Source organism: Rhinichthys klamathensis, unplaced genomic scaffold, assembly GCF_029890125.1.
Source record: "Rhinichthys klamathensis goyatoka isolate OS25496 unplaced genomic scaffold, OSU_Roscu_1.1 h1tg000111l_1, whole genome shotgun sequence".
In the NCBI taxonomy this organism is placed as follows: Eukaryota; Metazoa; Chordata; class Actinopteri; order Cypriniformes; family Leuciscidae; genus Rhinichthys; species Rhinichthys klamathensis.
The window spans coordinates 4,303,287-4,324,213 of NW_026606649.1; the positions used below are offsets into that span (position 1 = coordinate 4,303,287).

At 37.5% G+C, this 20,927-nt stretch overlaps 1 protein-coding gene across 1 annotated transcript in view; it reads right to left on the reverse strand.

The window, feature by feature from the left end:
• Positions 1-18,579, reverse strand: part of LOC130087739 (NLR family CARD domain-containing protein 3-like) — a 37,933-nt gene extending 19,354 nt beyond the window's left edge. The window contains exons 1-7 of the mRNA XM_056254222.1: positions 18,461-18,579; positions 18,199-18,303; positions 17,853-17,957; positions 14,812-14,838; positions 10,163-11,929; positions 8,285-8,458; positions 158-331 (exon numbers count right to left, since the gene is read on the reverse strand). Of these exons, the coding sequence (XP_056110197.1) occupies positions 158-331; positions 8,285-8,458; positions 10,163-11,929; positions 14,812-14,838; positions 17,853-17,957; positions 18,199-18,303; positions 18,461-18,579 (2,471 nt within the window). The remainder of the gene's footprint in view (positions 1-157; positions 332-8,284; positions 8,459-10,162; positions 11,930-14,811; positions 14,839-17,852; positions 17,958-18,198; positions 18,304-18,460) is intronic.
• Between the last annotated feature and the right edge of the window lie 2,348 nt (positions 18,580-20,927).

Sequence of the window (20,927 nt, forward strand, 5' to 3'; positions counted from 1 at the left end):
CAAACACAGATTTGCCTGTCCTTTTTACACTTGGGACATATTCTGATGTGGATAAAACTCTATAGACATCATTGTCAGAACTGCTATTAAATATTAATTCTTTGTGGATATGTTTTAGTGAGTAACAGTGTGTATGACTCTCAGAAACATGATTTACCACAGTATCTCAAGATTACAGTGAGGATCCTCCAGTCCATTAGAGAGTAGATTCACTCCCGATGCTCTTAGTTTATTTCCTGACAGATTCAGTTCTTTCAGGTTGCAGGGGTTTGATCTCAGAGCTGAAGCCAGAACAGCACAACCCTTATCTGTGATACCACAATCAATCAACCTGTAGAAGAAAATGACACTCTTCTCTCTCAGTTCAGGATGTACAGATCATCAGATAAGCAGGTATTTTAGAATCAAACAGAGACTTAATCCATGTCAAAATTAACAGGTCCAGTCTAAGGTGTAGACCTGGTTTTAAATGCTTGAGCGTGTTAATTACAATATATACAGTAAGAAAATTGACACCTTCACCCTTTATTCAAATATTATTTAAAAAATTGTTAAAGATTTTGTAAGCTTATTGCATAGTTGTGCTTGGAGTCATTTTTATTTTATTTGTTATAACGCAATGAAACATGCCACATAGTGCTGACATAATTTTTGGCCAGGCGGTCATACAACGAAATTATAAATGCATGCAAAAATCAAGAGAGAACCAACGAAATATTAATAACTTTTTTCCTGAGCTTTTTGTTTTTCTATGCATTACTTTTTGCATAGTAAAAAAAACCTTAGCAGTAGACCAAGTTATGTGTTTTGTTCTTCCCTGATATTTAAAATATTTGAAAAATATAAAATATTTCCCTGTATTTTGTTGGTTTAATCAAACTTGTATATATCTTTAAAATAAATGGATCACTTTTGAGCAACTACTGTATATATATATATATATATATATATATATATATATATACATTTTTTTTATGCGAGTACACACAAATATCTTTATACTCTTGGAAAGAATATAAGGAAGATTAAAACAACATCCTCTTCGATTATATGACAGGACCCTTTTTAGTCTTGTTTTTGCTTTAATTTTGTTCATTATTTACCACAGAAGAAATGATTTACCACAGGAATTTTTTTTATGCGAGTACACACAAATATCTTTATACTCTTGGAAAGAATATAAGGAAGATTAAAACAACATCCTCTTCGATTATATGACAGGACCCTTTTTAGTCTTGTTTTTGCTTTAATTTTGTTCATTATTTACCACAGAAGAAATGATTTACCACAGGAAGAGGATTTTGACACAATTATACAATCTTACCGCAGTGTTTTCAGGTTACATTGAGGATCCTCCAGTACAGCAGAGATCAGATTCATTCCTAGATCTTTTAGTTTATTTCCAGTCAGATCCAGAAGGTTCAGGTATGAGGGATTTAAACTCAGAGCTGAAGCCAGAGCAGCACAACCTTCCTCTGTGACACCACAATCACTCAACCTGTAGAAAACATTGACTCTCTTCACTCTCTCAGTTCAGGATGTACAGCTCAGATAAGCAGGAACTTCACAATAATAAAAAAGAGACTTAATCCACTGCACAATCAACAGGCCTAGTCCTGAATTGCACCTTAGACTGGACCTAACTGGATTAAGTGGTCTCTCTTTTTTTAACACAGGTATTTGATAGTGTTAACTGCAATATTAGCATAATAATATAGCATACAAGTCAGATTTCTTTTTTGTCTGATTATTTTTATGCATTATCCAATCATATACTATTATAAAGACAGTTTTAGATACCATGTCAGAATCCTTAAAAAGGACCTAATACATATTAAAACAGCCTTATCTGACAGGACACTTTTTAGACCAAAATTTTTGTTTTGAATTTATTTTATTGCATATCATTCATTAATCTAATTTGCTGGATTGCGGATCGCTTCTGTCTGCGGATCGATTGCTTCTGTTTGCCTGCTGCTGGTTTGCAAATAAGCTCCATATAGCTTTCTGTTTTGAATCTCTATTTACTATCACTCCATGTTGTTTATATTGCTAAATATAACTTACTCATCAACATATATTAGATATTGTTTAATATTGTCTATCACATTAATCTGACATCACTAGCTTTTATCTAAATCGTTATCGCTAGTATCTCGCTAGCCTGTTAACCTGCCATCCGTGCTTACTGTCTTTTTTGCCTTTTACGAGTCTATCAAACAACTGTGGTGAGTAGGATCAGTCAACAAACACGGTGAGTAATGTCTTCTCCTGTTATTGTCACTTGCACTTCGTGTCACATGTATAGTATAGCGTTCTCTGTCAGCACTGAGGGCTTTACATGTGAAAAATGCAGGAAGATAGTCAGGCTGATGGAGAAGTTTTCAGAACTAGAGACACGCATCCAAACTTTAATCAAGGATAGTAAGAGTGCAAGGGCTTTAGATAGTGCTTTGGATGCGACTAGCTTAGTGAACTCTGTACATTGTTCGGTTCCGGCTGTAGAACCCGTGCAGCAGGGCAACTGGGTGACCGTGAGAAGCTGTAGTCGCGGGACAAAACACCGCTCTTCCATTCCGATTACAATAACAAATAGATTCTCCCCACTCAGTGAAACACCCACTGAGAATCCTGTTGAATGTGCCCTAGTTATTGGCGATTCTATTACACGGAACTTGAAAATAGAGACACCAGCCACCATAGTCACATGTTTGCCGGGAGCCAGAGCGCCTGACATCAAAGCAAATTTAAAAGTGCTGGCTAATGCTAATCGTAAATTCTCTAAGATTATTATTCACGTCGGCACTCATGATGTTCGACTTCGCCAGTCGGAGATCACCAAAATTAACGTTAAAGAGGTGTGTGAACTCGCAAGTACGATGTCAGGCACTGTAATTTGCTCTGGCCCCCTTCCTGTTCGCCGGACTGATGAGATACTTAGTAGACTGTCCTCACGCAAAATAATATAGAATTCAATGACAAATTGGGACTCAGGTAGGGTTGGGTATCATTTGGGTTTTATCCGATTCCAGTACCTACTCGGTATTTTTTAAACGGTTCCGGTGCTTAAACGGTTCTTAAATCGGTACTTAAGAAAATGAAACCGCACACACTTTATCAAAAAATAATACCCTTTAATTTACAGGGCCAAACTGGACACAATATTAACTTAAATCTTTAAACAATATAAATACAAGTAACATATGGTAATAATAAAACCAATATAAAATAAAAATTCATATTTACATAATATCAAATGAAACAATATTGTATCAAACAATGTAATAATACTGGAGATTAATAGAGATTACTAGCAGGCAGAGCTGCCAACTCTCACGCATTGACCGTGAGACTCACGCAAATGACCCTTTTCACACAGAAAAATCGCGGACAAAGAGGACACGGACAGACAAGACAGAGAAGGTTACTTTTGATATGGAACAAATCCACAGCTGTCAGATTCTGTCAATATTTTTACGAGATTCACACAATAAATAACGTTTTGGCTCTTTGAAATGTGACAGATCGCTGTAGCGCGTCAGTTCAAACGGCACGTGATACAGCAGCCTACAAATCCACTGCTTCTTAGCTACGCAGCGTTGAGTGAACCTATGAAAGAGAACATCTCTGGTTACTGGTGTAACATATCTCTCAATAGGGAACGAGACGCTGCCAAGCTCCTCGCGCTGCCGACCAGCTTCCTTTTTCGGCAAAGAAATCTGAGGAGCAGATGGCGCGCGCGCGCCAACATAGTATGACGACGTAAGTGCGTCGATGCGGCGCCCGCGCCATCAGCCAATGAATTGGCTTGATTCTATATGGGATTCAGACTATCGGCACACCCAGAGGGCGTTCTGACACGTAATTTTACACGTGAAATGCAGCCAAACCTTGCGAGAAAGAGCGCGCTTGCGAGACGGAAGAGACTGTGCTCCAAACTGTGTAGCACACGCACGGCGGAGAGAGAGAGAGCGAGAGACCTTGTGTGTGTGCGTGTGTGTCTAATGAAGTTAGGCACCGAGATCAGGCACCGAAATTTTCGTTCTTATTCGGTCTACCGTTTACGTCGGAACCGGTTCCCTATTGGCACCGAGTTTCGGTACCCAACCCTAGACTCAGGTCAGGATGCAGACAGACTGGCTAAACCGACCGTCTGAATAAAAAAACTCCCAAACCCATTTAAGGGTAAAAATTTAATTGATGTTCAACAAATAAAAAACAGATATAATATAGAAGAACAAATGATAAAGCTCGGGTTGCTGAATATTCGGTCGCCTACTTCAAAAGCACTTATTGTTTATGATATGATTACAGATTATAACCTAGATGTGCTGTGTTTGACAGAAACCTGGCTAAAACCAGACAATTACATTATTTTAAATGAGTCCCCCCCCCCAAGATTACTGTTATAAACATGAGGCTCGTCCGAAATATATTATAGATGTACAATATCTTCAAAAGAATTATATTTGAAACAAGACTTCTCAGTAATTCCGAATTGTTGGTGCTTACAGGGATAGTTCACTCAAAAATGAAAATTAGGCGTATTATGCCAAAACAGTAACCCTTGAACTTGACGCACAACGTAATGACGGCAATTGACGCCTCTCACGGTTCAAACTAACAGGGCCGGGCAATCTAATCATGAATAGATGTGCTTTAATGTACTTCCAAAGTCAAACAGCCATTCACTCTCATTATTAAGCTTGGAAGAGCCAGGACATTTTTAAATATAACAATTGTATTCGTCTGAAAGAAGAATGTCATATACACCTAGGATTGCTTCAGGGTGAGTAAATCATGGGCTAATTAAAATTTTTGGGTGAACTATCCCTTTAATGTTACACTATCTAGTGTAAATGATAAATCATATTTGAGATTTGTGGTGGCTACTGTATACAGGCCACCATATAGACTTTATCAAAGAATTTGCTGAGTTCTATCCGAGTTAGTAATGGCTGCAAATAAAGTCCTAATTGTTGGTAATTTTAATATACATGTAGATAACGAAAAAGATGCATTGGGATTGGCATTTAGAGACATTTTGAACTCTATTGGAGTTAGACAACATGTACACATTGTCGTAATCATACTCTAGATCTAATATTATCACATGTGTTGATGCCTTTGAAATTCTGGAGTGATGACATCTCAGATCATTATCTAGTCTTGTGTATACTTCATTTAGCCAAGGCTGAAAAGCTGACTCCGTGTTACAAATATGTTAGACCTATCACTTCTGCCACTAAAGATCGCTTTATTAATAATATTCCTGATCGGTTTCATCTCCTCAGCATCCCAGATAGCTTAGAATAACTCGATATTGCGACAGAAACATTTGACTCTCTCTTTTCCAGCACCTTAGACACAGTTGCTCCTTTGCGCTTAAAGAAGATTAAAGAAAATAGTCCAACGCCGTAGTACAACGAGCACACTCGGGCCCTTAAGAGAGAATCCAGAAAAATGGAGCGCAACTGGAAGTAAACAAAACTAGAATTTTTTTTCGCATTTCATGGAAAGAGAGCTCGATTGCATACAGAGAGGCTTTAAAGGGATACTCCACTTTTTTTGGAAATAGGCTCATTTTACAACTTCCCCAGAGTTAAACTGTTGAGTTTTACCGTTTTTGAATCCATTCAGCCGATCTCCGGTTCTGGCGGTACCACTTTTAGCATAGCTTAGCATACATCATTGGAGTGGACAAGACCATTAGCATTTCTAAAAAAAAAAATGACCAAAGAGTTTCGATATTTTTCCTATTTAAAACTTGACTCTTCTGTAGTTACATCGTGCACTAAGACCGACGGAAAATGTAAAGTTGCGATTTTCTAGGCTGATATGGCTAGGAACTATACTCTCATTCCTGCGTAATAATCAAAAAACTTCACTGCCGTACCATGAGAGCAGCAGGCGTAATGATATGACGCAGCGCCTGAAAATAGGCCACCTTCCGTCAACACAACGGAACTATTTTCAGGCGCTGCGTCATATCATTACGCCTGCTGCTCTCATGGTACGGCAGTGAAGTTTTTTGATTATTACGCAGGAATGAGAGTATAGTTCCTAGCCATATCAGCCTAGAAAATCGCAACTTTACATTTTCCGTCGGTCTTAGTGCACGATGTAACTACAGAAGAGTCAAGTTTTAAATAGGAAAAATATCGAAACTCTTTGGTCATTTTTCTTTTAGAAATGCTAATGGTCTTGTCCACTCCAATGATGTATGCTAAGCTATGCTAAAAGTGGTACCGCCAGAACCGGAGATCGGCTGAATGGATTCAAAAACGGTAAAACTCAACAGTTTAACTCTGGGGGAGTTGTAAAATGAGCCTATTTCCAAAAAAAGTGGAGTATCCCTTTAACTGCTAGATCTGCTTATTTTTCAACCCTCTTAGAAAAAAATAAACAAAACCCTAGGTATTTATTTGAAACGGTGGCTAAATTAACGAAAAATAAAGCTTCAACCCAAGTTTCCAATGACTTTATGAACTTCTTTACTTACAAGATTGATAATATCAGGGAGAAAATTATAACTATGCAACCGTCTACTACAGTATCGCATCAGGGATTGCATTGTAGTCTCCTTGAGGAAAAATTCGATGTTAGATCCTATACCGACTAAGCTATTGAAAGAGATACTTCCAGAGGTCATAGATCCTCTTCTTAACATCATTAATTCATCTTTGTCATTAGGATACGTACCAAAAACTTTTAAGCTGGCTATGATTAAACCGCTAGTTAAAAAAATGCAACATGGTCCTACAGAATTAGTCAATTACAGGCCGATCTCGAATCTACCTTTTCTATCAAAGATACTACAAAAGGCAGTATCTTCACAACCATGTTCCTTTTTAGAAAGAAATGATATCTGCAAGGATTTCCAGTCAGGATTTAGACCATACCATAGTACTGAGACAGCTCTCAGAGTCACAAATGATTTGCTCTTATCATCCGATCGTGGTTGTATTAGTGTTACTCGATCTTAGTGCTGCATTTGATACTATTTACCACAACATTCTTTTAAATCTGTTGGCAATAGTGGAATTGCATTAGCATGGTTTAAATCATACTTATCTGACCGTTATCAGTTTGTAGTAGTAAATGAAGAGATGTCTAATCGATCCTAAGTTCAGTATGGAGTACCACAAGGCTCAGTACTAGGCCTGCTGTTCACTCTGTACATGCTACCCTTGGGAGATATCATTAGGAAGCATGGCATTAACATTTTTCACTGTTATGCTGAAAAATCGACTGCTGGCGGTAGATCCTTTTCCTATTTAGCACCAAAACTTTGGAACAGTCTTCCTAACATTGTCCGGGAAGCGTACACACTCTGTCAGTTTAAATCTAGACTAAAAACACATCTCTTTGACCTAGCATACACATAACACACTATAGACTTCTATAATTCAACCGGGAACACTTCCCATAAATCCTGATGTATTCGTTACATCATAAGAAGAATGGCGTCTACCATTCTAGTTGACAAGAGTCCTGAAGTGTCAACTAGTCTCTCCCCGTGAAGGCCTCCTTCCCTTCCCTTTACCTCTGTACAGATAAAACGTTGTCAAAATAATTCCAGTTCACATGGCTACGTGGAAGCGATAACATATTCTGTATTATAAAATTAAGGCCAGACAAGTAATTTGTTGAGGTCAATTTGTAAAGACTACATGCCTGCGCACATACAAACGTGTATACCTATAGACTAAACACGTAATACAGGTTCGCGTTTTTGAAGTTTGCACAGAGATAACTTTTTTTCCACAAAGTTTTTCAAGGATTGCACCTTGGAACCTATTTCAAGGTTTGCTTACTCGAGCCACCAGGGAGTTTAAGGCACAACAGGCACAGCGCGTTAAGGGTTTTCTGTTAGAACGGTGTCGTGTTTGCGGCCCTAAGTTTATAACTAATGATCTTTGCAACGGAAGTGAATCAATCAAAACTTTACGAAATTGGAGTAGATTGTATAGTTTTACATTTTGGATTTAATTATTTATTATATATTGAATTCATGTTTAAAAAAAAAAAGATGTCACAGAGAGTGAAATCATATCACTTAAGTTGCAGTGTCCAAAGAATCACTAACTTTAGCTGGACAATAACTTTATTCTAGAGCTGCTGTAAAACCAAAACAATCTTTGTTACTTTTATTTCCTATTATCACTGTAAAGCTGCGTTGAAACAATCTATATTGTTAAAAGCGCTATATAAATGAAGGTGACTTGACTTGACCCCAGTAGGTGGAGAATGAGGTTGAGGATGATTTTTTATACAATCTTACCGCAGTGTTTCCAGGGTACAGTGAGGATTCTTCAGTCCATCTGAGACAAGCTTCACTCCTGCATCTTGTAGTTTATTTCCAGACAGATTCAGTTCTTTCAGGTGCGAGGGGTTTGATGACAGAGCTGAAGCCAGAACATTACAACCTTTGTCTGTGACACCACACCTACACAACCTGTATAAATGAAAGTGAGTGATGAACTGATACCAGCTGCAGTTTAAGAAAATCATGTGAAAACTTTGCAAAATGCTAATTTAATTCATACATACAGTAAAACATTTTCTTAGACCCTGTTTACACCAGATATTAATAGGATATTCCACCTAAAAAATAATTTACTTACCCTTATACCATCACAAATGTATGACTTTGTTTCATAAACATAAACAGATTTTTAGAAAAATAATCCATATATGTGAGTCCATAATGCAAGTGCAAAGTTGACGCTTCAAAAAACTAAGCAAAATAAACTCAAATTTTAAACTTTTTTACTATAAACCATTGCCTCCCGCCAAATGTCATGCATGGGTTCATGAGAGTGTTGTGAAGCGTGGTGTAATGTGTTCTGATGCTCACATGAGAAGTGTAACAGAAGCATTGGTGTTTTTCTCACACACCTATCGTATCACTTCAGAAGACATTGATTCATAAACTGGGGTCGTATGGATTCATGTTGTGTTCACTTTGTGTGGTTTTTAAAGTGTTAACTGAGGGTTCCATCCACTTGCATTAGATTGCTTTTCTAAAAATCATTGTTTGTGTTCAACAGAAGAAAGTCCTATACATCTGGGATAGCATGAGGGTGAGTAAATGAGAGACGTTTCCCTTCAAGATGCGTTTTCAGTGAACCGATTACAAGTGGTCAACCGAGGCGCATTACCGCTTCCACCTGGTATGAGTCTTCTCTGACCAGTGACCACTTGTAATCAGATTTCGTTAAGACACTCCCCTCCTATTGAGTCACATTCTACATAACTTTCATTGGTGAAACGAGCTGCGGCACACAAATACTATTGCATGAATGAACCCATGATGCACGGCTTACACGTGAGGGGAAATGGAAATGAATGAAAAGGATAAGGAGGGCAGCTGCATTTTCAATGGTAGTCCATGTTTTGGTACAACAAAGCAAAGACTGAAACATTTATTTTGTTGCGTTTTCTCACAACAGCCTATTATGTGAGCGGGTGGCGAGGGGAGCAGGCGGTACTTGCGGGACACATTCAGGACGGATTAGTGTTTACACTACACATGCAATGTGGTCACATGCCTTTCTGACTACCTCCATATGTGGATTCAGTGTTCCAATCACAAAACATTTTAGACCCTATTTTACACCTGTATTTACCACTGACCACTTTGATCATCCGATCAAAAAAATGAATGTTAATGCCGGATGTAAATGGGGTCATAAACATCATTAGAGGAAAACAGTCCAAATCATACATTATTAAAATATAGAAAATGGCACTGTTAGGGGCAGTTCATACAGAACGCGTTTTTTCCATTCCACTGCGCTACTTTTCCATTGTTTTTCTCTGTAAACACACGCTAGATAGGCGTCTTTGACAGCTTTTTAACAGCAAAAATACGTTCTGTGTGAACTGGCCCTTCAAGACATTTTGATATTTGCTGCCAGATCCCTCTCAAATTAAATCCTTTATCACATCTGACAAATTGACCTCTATCACCCAGCTTCCACACAGACCACATAAAAAAAATCCTCAGCTGGTAACTGCAAGTTTTTTTTGTTTTTTTTTGTTGTTGTTGTTGCTTTGGTAAGAAAGCACATGCTATAATCATAAATGTTATAATGGCAATGGCCATTATATGTTATATGGAAATTATATGTTTATTGTGCAGTGATTGTTTACTTACTGAGCTGATCTGGTTTCTTTAATCACAGGCAGCAGTTTTTGAAGAACTTCATCTGCTGTGTTTTGTCCTCCAATAAATTTTTTTAGATCAAACTCTTCCATCTTCTGCTCTGATGTCAGCAACACAAAAACTAGAGCTGACCACTGTGAAGAAGTGAGTTTGGTTTTACTTATTTTTCCAGATCTCAGATAATCTTGGATCTCCTGCACCAGTGAATCATCACCCAGTTCATTCAGAGAGTGAAACAGATTGATGGATCTTTCTGGAGACGGATTCTCTCTGATCTTCTGTTTGATGTACTGAATGGTTTCCTCTTTGTTGTAGGAGCAGCTTCCTGTCTGTGTCAGTAGTTCTCGTAAGAGTGTCTGATTGGACTCCAGTGAGAGACCCAGCAGGAAACGCAGGAAAAGGTCCAGGTGTCCATTCTTACTCTGTAAAGCCTCATCCACAGCTTTTTTATGCAGCCCAGATAATGAATGACTATTCATCCAGTTTAAAACCTTAGATAAGATATTTTGTTCTGTGGTTTGATCAAACACATTTGTGTAGTCTGTAAAGGAGAGGTGCGCATATAGAGCTGCTAGATGTTCCTGAATGCTCAGATGAACAAAGCAGAAGACTTTCCCCTGATACAAGCCAAACTCCTCCCTAAAGATCTGAGTGCACAGTCCAGAGTACACTGATGCTTCTGTCACATTAATACCACACTCTCTCAGGTCTTCCTCATAGAAGATCAAGTTGCCTTTCACAAGCTGCTGGAAAGCTAATTTCCCTAGTTTGAAAATCATGTCTTCATCTTTCGCTTCCTTCTCATAGTCCTTCTCATGTTTAATGTTTGTCTGAAGGATCAGGAAGTGTGTGTACATCTGAGTGACAGTCTTGGGGATCTTTCCTTTCCACGATTTCAACAACATTCCCTCAAGAACAGTGGCTGATATCCAGCAGAACACTGGGATGTGGCACATGATGTGGAGGCTCCTTGATGACTTCAGGTGTGTGATGATTCTATCGGCCAGACTCTGATCACTGATTCTCTTCCTGAAGTATTCCTCCTTCTGTGGGTCATTGAAGCCTCGCACCTCTGTCACTCGATCAACACACTCAGAGGGGATGAGATCAGCTGCTGCTGGTCTTGAGGTGATCCAGATGAGAGCAGAGGGAAGCAGATTGCCCTTCATGAGGTTTGTCAGGAGCACGTCCACTGTGGCTGATTCACTTACTTCACACAACCTCACATTGCTCTGAAAATCCAGAGACAGACGGCACTCATCCAGACCATCAAAGATGAATAAAACTTTATATTCATCACTACATATTTGCATTCCTTTTGCTTCAGTAAACAAAATCTGAAAAAGATATGAAAGACTGAGTTTTTTGTCCTTCATGAGATTGAGCTCTCTAAAAGGAAGTGGAAAAATTAGCTGGACATCCTGATTTGCTTTCCCTTCAGCCCAGTCCACAATGAACTTCTGCACAGAAACGGTTTTTCCAATGCCAGCGACTCCCTTTGTCATCACAGTTCTGATGGGTTTGTCTTGTCCAGGTAAAGGTCTAAAGATGTCATTGCATTTTATTGGTGTGTCATCTGTTGCTGCTCTCCTGGATAGTGTCTCAATCTGTCTCACCTCATGCTCATTATTGATCCCTCCACTTTCACTCTCTGTGATGAAGAGCTCTGTGTAGATCTCATTTAGGAGTGTTGGGCTTCCGTCTTTTGCTGTTCCTTCATACAGACACTGAAACTTCTTCTTCAGAATTGATTTGAATGTGCTTTGGACCAGTTGAGTGCCATTAAATGAAGATTCATAAATAGATTACAACACTCTGACAAGTGATAGTAAACATATCTATCCATCCATCTATCTATCTAGACATGTAGTTTCACATTTCACTGTGGCTGCATCCAAAATCGCATAATTCCCTACTATATAGTAGTCAAAAACAGTATATGACAAAAGAGTTATGTCCAAATTCACACTACTCATAAAAGAGTAGGCAAAAAGTACCTGGATGACCTACTTATTCCAGCGAGATTCTGAAGTGTGGACATATTACTATTTCTTGTGGCCACGGGATAGGATTTGTGAATGGCGGTGACGCGACGCAACTGATGCTGGTAGGTCACATGATAAGGGTGAATGTAAACAGGGTGAATGTAGTACGTCCATATTACATTCATACTACACACATCCATACTATAGAGAACATACTTTTCTAACGGTCATGAAGTAATTACTTATTCAAAATAAGTACCTACTCAAGACAGCATGCAATTTCGGACGTTACCTCTGCTCCAAAATTTAGTGAACTCTGACCTGCGAAATTGTATCATGTGTGTCATGACGTGTGACCAATAAAGATTGATAAATCATGGTGTGACCTCTAAGCTGACTAAACAAAAACTTTAAAGCTGCATGTTTGCAGCATTGCAGGAAATTGGAGTAGATTGTATAGTTTTACATTTTGGATTTAATTATTTATTATATATTGAATTCATGTTTAAAAAAAAAAAGATGTTACAGAGAGTGAAATCATATCACTTAAGTTGCAGTGTCCAAAGAAATTTTGCATGCTCATAGTCTAGTATGACCATTTTATAACACACTATCATATTTCTTTGACTCAAAAGGGATTGTTATGATCCATTAATTAGATTGAGTGTTATGTGAAGTTCTCCTGGTTCCACTCAATGTACTTTATTTCGAAAGAGGATAGGCATTTACACTTATATTAGTTTCTGTCTCATTATGTCTAGGTTATTGCATTCAGTTGGATCCAGTCTGTATCCAGACCAGATGGTAGAACTGTACCATAGAATTGTAGAATTTAATCTATCTGTCTGTAGATTTTGACAAAAATGTTGTATCTCAGATGAGTTGATGTCCGTCTTCCCTTAAATTGTTTTGGTTTGCCCATATACTGGTTGGGTAAAAAAATATTTACAGTACAATAAAAAAATCCATCTGTCTATCTATCTGTCTGGCAATGTAGACAGAAATGTACCTCAGATCAGCTGATGTGTGTCTTCCCTTAAATTGTATTGGCTTGCCCATAGACTGGTCGCTCTTCATGGACACACAGCTGGACTCCGGTGGGTTTGATCTCTCCCTGTGCAATAGCATTCGAATAAAGTACAATATCATAGAGACATAAAAAAAGGAGACAAGAATTCATATAGTGGATTTAACATAAACTTCACATTTGGAATCTATCTATCTCTCTATCTATCTATCTGTCCTGTTAATGTAGACAGAAATGTACCTCAGATCAGCTGATTTGTGTCTTCCCTTAAATTGTATTGGCTTGCCCATAGACTGGTCGCTCTTCATGGACACACAGCTGGACTCCGGTGGGTTTGATCTCTCCCTGTGCAATAGCATTCGAATAAAGTACAATATCATAGAGACATAAAAAAAGGAGACAAGAATTCATATAGTGGATTTAACATAAACTTCACATTTGGAATCTATCTATCTCTCTATCTATCTATCTATCTATCTATCTATCTATCTATCTATCTATCTATCTATCTATCTATCTATCTATCTATCTATCTGTCCTGTTAATGTAGACAGAAATGTACCTCAGATCAGCTGATTTGTGTCTTCTCTTAAATTGTATTGGCTTGCCCATAGACTGGTCGCTCTTTATGGACACACAGCTGGACTCCGGTGGATTTGAAATCTCTCTTTTTAAAAATAAAAATCTGCCTGCCTCTATGGGAATTTAACATAGGGGTGTCCTGACTTATGCACCCTGTATTTTAAGGAAGAACATTTATTTATTCATGATGCATTATTCATTCACAAAGAAAATTGGTGTCCTTAAAAGATTCCATGAGGTTAACTTATACCCTACTTGGTCAGTCTGCAAAAATAACGATCGACATGCTTGTTTGCTTTGCGGCCCCTTTAAATACAGTTTTAAAAAAGACCAAGCATTCGATCTACGTCAGAGCATCCACAAATCTTTCCACGGCGTCATTGACAGGGCGGCGTGGCCGCTCTCGCCGGCGGCAGTGTGAACGCACAGTTAGGGGGCAAAGAGGATGTTACTCATGTTATGTTGTTGGTGCGATGTTACGAGGACGCTGCTAATAAAGTTGCGAGTAGGCCTACACATTGGTTTCACGTTTATTATTATATTTTAAAAATACCCCAGTTTTTAAGCTGGTCGTATCATTTTATTTTGTTGTATTTATCCGCCACACCTTAATTTCCCATTTCAATTAAACACATTTTAAGGGTTCCGCCATTAGTGCGTAGTGCATGCGGCAGTGCGGGTGAATTCTGGTTTAATATTTTTTTTTTTTTTAAACCGCGGATAAGCAAATGTGCACGATATGATAATCGTACATGTCAATATCGCAATAAACCGCCATACCGGTATACCGTTACAACCCTAGTGGGCACTCATGCAATGTAAGCAATTACGTACATCAGAGTGAATGAGATGTAGGGAAGTTAGCGAGAGCAGGACATAAACAATTGGACTTAAATGGAGCCCTAGGCTGCTTTTAACTCCACATTTAGACATACACTCGCAAACAACCCTAAGCCTTTCCGCTCGAGGGAATCCCCAACTCCATTTTAAAGTGCGTTCTACTTCATCAAGTGGACAGGGGAAGTTTCTTTGGACAGACCCTCGATCCCTCGAATTTGACAGAGGGAGCGAGTCTACTCAATATGTACACTTCAGGCAGATCTATAGACCACAATAAAACACGATTGAGACGTCACAGCAGGTCATGTTTACAGGTAATTTATGTAAAGATTAGATCCGCTCTATATTTTATTCCAAATGATCAAGGGCTTAGGGTGTTCCATTTAAATACATTCCAAGGATTCCGTCAGTAGTGGGCACTAGTGCAACATAAGCAATGACATACATACGAGTGAACGAGACGGAGGGAGGTAAGTGAGGAAAGAGCGAATTTGAATTTTTTTGTTTTGAATTTTTTGTTTTGAAATTTTAAAAATCACAGCTTCATCGGAATGTTACGAAACTTGGTGACTTTTATGGCATTAGGTATGTGAACACACAAAAAAATTGAGGTCATGATCCGAGCAGGCTAAGTGGTCGTAAAAAAAATAGTCACACTTGTGCTCTTCGGTCAAAAATGACCGACCATAGGAAATGAATGGGAAATTGACAAAAACACAAAAGGTCTGAGAATTTTTGTGTGTACAATCTACAAATCGGCCACGATGCAGAAAAAAAGTGTTCAACAATGAAGGGGTGACACTCTAAAACACCAAGAGTGCAAAACAGACACACTCACCCACACACACACACACAAATGAATGGGAAATTGACAAACACAATTTCTCTACAAATCGGCCACAATGCAGAAAAAAACATCAATAGTGAAAAACATAACATAATTAATTATTTTAATTAATATATATATATATAATATAATATATAATATAATTATTATTAAAATTATTAAAATAATTAATATAATGTTTAAAAATAATAATAAATTAATATGTTTAAAAATAATAATAATAACAATAATAATAATATAATAATAATAAGCTGTGAAAAAGCATTACTGTTTATTTTTTTTATTGAATTGTAATGTTACCTGTAACAAAATGCTTTCTCTGTATTCAGGTTTGACTGTAGTAATAATGCAAAAACGTGTACACTTCACATCAAATTTATTTACATTTTTTTTATAAACCATGGCAAAAAGTATTATTTGAGAATTTAAAAAAAATACATTCAAATCCACATCTTAAAAGTAAGTAATTTTGTCCCAAAACAACTAGAGAATTCACAAGCCTCTCCATAGAGAGCTATACAGGCATCTAGTGGTTACACCATGAAATTACATGTTTTATTTTATTTTCTTTCAACAGATGGCGCTAATCTGACTTCAAAAATTGGATTTAAAAGGTAAGGGCTGAGTTTCCCGATAACGTTGTCTCTTAGCGCGCTACGAAGACTCTTAACTTAAGGTATAACTTAACTGAAGGTATACCATTTCTAGGCGTGTTCCCCGAACTAAACCTTAGAAAGCTGCTTAAGATATACCTTCTTACGTGCTACGTTACCGGGTGCTGTCCATGGCGATGGTGCTGAATCTGTTGATATCGATGACTCGAGAATCAATTATTCTCTCGTGCAAGGGCTGTTTATGTGAGAAAGCGCTGTTCTTTATAAAAGAAGCACTTCAGAAATAGTTGAAATTGCATTTACTAGGACTCATGGGATATTATAAAAAATAATCCAAACTATAACAGCCTATAATAGCCTTGCCTACATATTTTAAAATTGTATCATATATTGCTGCCATAATAACCATTTAAATTTTTTATGTGCTTTCTTCTCTTTCCCATTTTTGTTCGCTGAGGTGAGCTGCGATGAAATATTGTTCTTGTAAATACTTTCAAGCATTTCAGTAATAAAAGTGTACGTCATGTAGCTACGGTGCTCGGCAGTGATCAAAAAGGATTTAAACAGTGAATTTTGAATCTCTTCTTGTAAACTCAGAGATGTGGATTCAGACGGCAATTAAATTACCACACGACCTGTTTGTCAAAAATTTGCACAGAGATTTTTACGCGGGTTGGGTGAGAAAAAACACTGATATTATGGATTCGGACGGCACTAAAATAACCGACTTACCCCCTGTAAATGTTTAAAATACCGTACGAGCCCATGATAAACAATATTAGCGTCCGAATAGGACTTAACTGACAGTAGCCTATGCTTTCACTGGCCTTTAAAAGCGCTCTTTAATTAAAATAAATTTATAAAATTGTATTATATATAATAATATAATTAAAATTCTAACAACAATCAGTGTAATGACAATTTTATTCTTTGCATGAAAACACTTGAATTAGCCTAATTGAACACTGTCTGGGTGTATTAAAACTTCAGAATTATATTCATATAGACCTTTAACAGTGATAATGTAAAGCTAAGAGTGGTCCAGACCAACCTTCCGAACGTATGACTTACAGAAGGTATACTTAACTAAGAGCGTTTCGGGAAACACGTATTAACGATAATAAGGTACAGCTTAAGGTGTAACTTAAGAACGACGTAGCTTTTTTTTATTATTATTATTTTCAATGGCAAAAATGGACCATAAATATTGCATAAATATTAATAAGTAACATCAAATTCTCTCAAAATTAAAAATTAAAAAGAAAAAATATTATTAAACAAAAATAAATTGCATTGGTTTTACTGGGATGAAGAAAGTTTCATTTTTAGGTGTCCGGTCACTTCTGACCGGGAAGATGTGTGACTCCGAAACGAAGAGCACCTGAGGGTTAAACACAACCCTCGATGGCACATACCTTCATTCCATGACACACCCTCTGCCGATGCCACAATGTAGATAAACTTCACATATGAAATCTATCTATCTATCCGTCTGTCCGTTAGTCTTGTTCATTTAGACAGAAATGTACCTCAGATCAGCTGATTTGTGTCTTCCCTTAAATTGTATTGGCTTGCCCATAGACTGGTCGCTCTTCATGGACACACAGCTGGACTCCGGTGGGTTTGATCTCTCTCTGTGCAATAGCATTCGAATAAAGTACAATATCATAGAGACATAAAAAAAGGAGACAAGAATTCATATAGTGGATTTAACATAAACGTCACATTTGGAACCTATCTATCTCTCTATCTATCTATCTGTCTGGCAATGTAGACAGAAATGTACCTCAGATCAGCTGATGTGTGTCTTCCCTTAAATTGTATTGGCTTGCCCATAGACTGGTCGCTCTTCATGGACACACAGCTGGACTCCGGTGGGTTTGATCTCTCCCTGTGCAATAGCATTCGAATAAAGTACAATATCATAGAGACATAAAAAAAGGAGACAAGAATTCATATAGTGGATTTAACATAAACGTTACATTTGGAATCTATCTATCTCTCTATCTATCTATCTATCTATCTATCTATCTATCTATCTATCTATCTATCTATCTATCTATCTATCTATCTATCTATCTATCTATCTATCTATCTATCTATCTGTCCTGTCAATGTAGACAGAAATGTACCTCAGATCAGCTGATGTGTGTCTTCCCTTAAATTGTATTGGCTTGCCCATAGACTGGTCGCTCTTCATGGACACACAGCTGGACTCCGGTGGGTTTGATCTCTCTCTGTGCAATAGCATTCGAATAAAGTACAATATCATAGAGACATAAAAAAAGGAGACAAGAATTCATATAGTGGATTTAACATAAACGTCACATTTGGAATCTATCTATCTCTCTATCTATCTATCTATCTGTCCTGTCAATGTAGACAGAAATGTACCTCAGATCAGCTGATGTGTGTCTTCCCTTAAATTGTATTGGCTTGCCCATAGACTGGTCGCTCTTCATTGACACACAGCTGGACTCCGGTGGGTTTGATCTCTCTCTGTGCAATAGCATTCGAATAAAGACCAATATCATAGAGACATTAGAAAATGAGACAAGAATTCATATAGTGGATTTAACTAAAACTAGCATAAAGTAGCTTTTTTGGGGTTAAAAATGATCCAAAATACATTTGAGAAAATACATAACCAGCCAGTGTTCAAAACTATCTGCTTGCCTTAACTCGATTCAAAACGGTAAGCTTGTGTAATAATGTTTTTAATTCCAGTGGTACTGGTGGATTTCCGCGGGAGATTCGAGCATGTCTTTGCGTCATTACGTCACATCTGTACACATAAAGAAAGAGTCTCGGCTAGTAGGCTATATTGTGAGTGAAGATGTTGGAGGTGGAGATTTATAGCCTTTTCTCACAGCACTTGATATAATTAAACTTATCAATTTGATGGCGGATCCAGAAAGGTTCAAACGATAATCACCAGTGACAACAGATTCACCCGTTGTAAAATGCAAAAGACTTCGTTCGGACTTCGGAGTGGCTAACTTACAGAAAAAAAGAGTCGGCAACCGGCCCATGCGAAAACAAGTATACATATCGGAAGGACATTACATGTAGTCACACAATGCTGACGTTGTTAACATTAACAAGTTGAGAACAAAGTATAATTTGCACGGTTTTACGTGATGATAAGCGATTGTTAGATTTAATCAGCGTGATTTACTGCAATGTCAGAACCAGAACAAAAGTGGATGTTACTTACTTGTTCAGATGACATTTTCTGGTGAAAATTATTATGTTGGTCATACTTCCAAAAAGAATAATCTGTGATTCTGAATGCCAGTATCGACACAGGCACGGTGACTGACAGCTGCACACTCTCCTCAATGTGTTCATCCGCACTGTGCGGTGTCGAACTACAACTCACGTAAAGTTGATAATTCCGCGAATGACTGCAATTGTAGATTTCGAACAGAGATGGCGACAAAAAGGAAAAAATGCGGACTGCAGCTTTAAATTGTATGGGCTTGCCCATAGACTGGTCACTCTTCATGGACACACAGCTGGACACCAGTGGGTTTGATCTTGCCCTGTGCAATAGAGGCTAGACTTCATATATCTGAATTAACATGTAGATAAACTTTTCTATCGGACAACCAAGCTGAGAGTGGAGCGGCTTGATTGCCAGACCAGTTTGTATATCTTTTCCAGGATGTGTGGGAACCCTGTATCTGTCTTTCTGTTGATCCATACCTACACTGTTAAAAAGCATACAATGTATTTTCATTAAGATCATATTAAGATGTACCTGCATCCTGGAGGAAAATGTCTGTCGCTGAATGTTTGAGTATTCTCCATGAATCATTCAGTCTCTTTTAAGCTGCATCGTAAATCTAAAATAATACAAAACATTTCTTTAAACTTTTGTGTCCTTAAGAATACTACTTGAACGTATAATTCGTAAGGACAAACTAATAATGGTTTTAATACAGCTGCCCATCTTGACACTTTATAGTAACTCTATAAGAGCAACTATCAAGAGAAAGGCGTCGCTAATGGGGGAAAAGTGGGACTGAGTACTAGGGGGCCCAGAGCTGGGGATAAGAGCCAACATTCCAACCCAACCCCTTCACATTGAAAACTATAATATAATTAGGCTTCTATACAACATATATATATATATATATATATATATATATATATATATATATATATATATATAATGTGTTAATACAGTGCAATTCATTACAAAATACCGCATTGCATTTTAAGAAAGTAACAGTTTTTTAGTGCAGCAGCATTAAGAAAACTGAGGGCAAGCAACACAGACACACACAGGAGTAGAATGTAAGAGACGTGTTTTTTTTAAAAAGTAGAACTTTTAGCAAATTGAAATTAAGTTTTATTGCTGAACGTGAAGCTCTGGTGCGAGACGCTAATCTGTAGAGACCTCATTGTAACGGTCAAAGAAATCCGAACGGTCAAAAAGCATTTTCAAAGAAAAGATAAAAAAAGATTAACGGGATCCCGTTAAGTTAAATGATTATGTACTGTAATGATCAAGTTTCGTTACCTCATGTTTAACTTTAGTTTTTCCCATTAGGCCTACGTAGGCTACACGTTAACTTCTTAATTTCTTCATAAAGTAGGCCAATTATAAAAAGGTCGATACTCAGGTTTTTTTTTTTTTTTTTTCGATTAAAAGAATCTTAAGCAGGTGTAAAATTACGCATGTAAAATATTCATTCTGGCCGCAAGGTTGCAGTCCTGCCTACATTTCATAGGCTACAGTGTAGGTTTGTCTCAACTACTTCTGCTACTTCAATGCATCAACATTCAAAAAACTGTTTATACATTTAGAAATATCCTACAATTTAAAAATTTTATAACTCATCTTTTATAACAT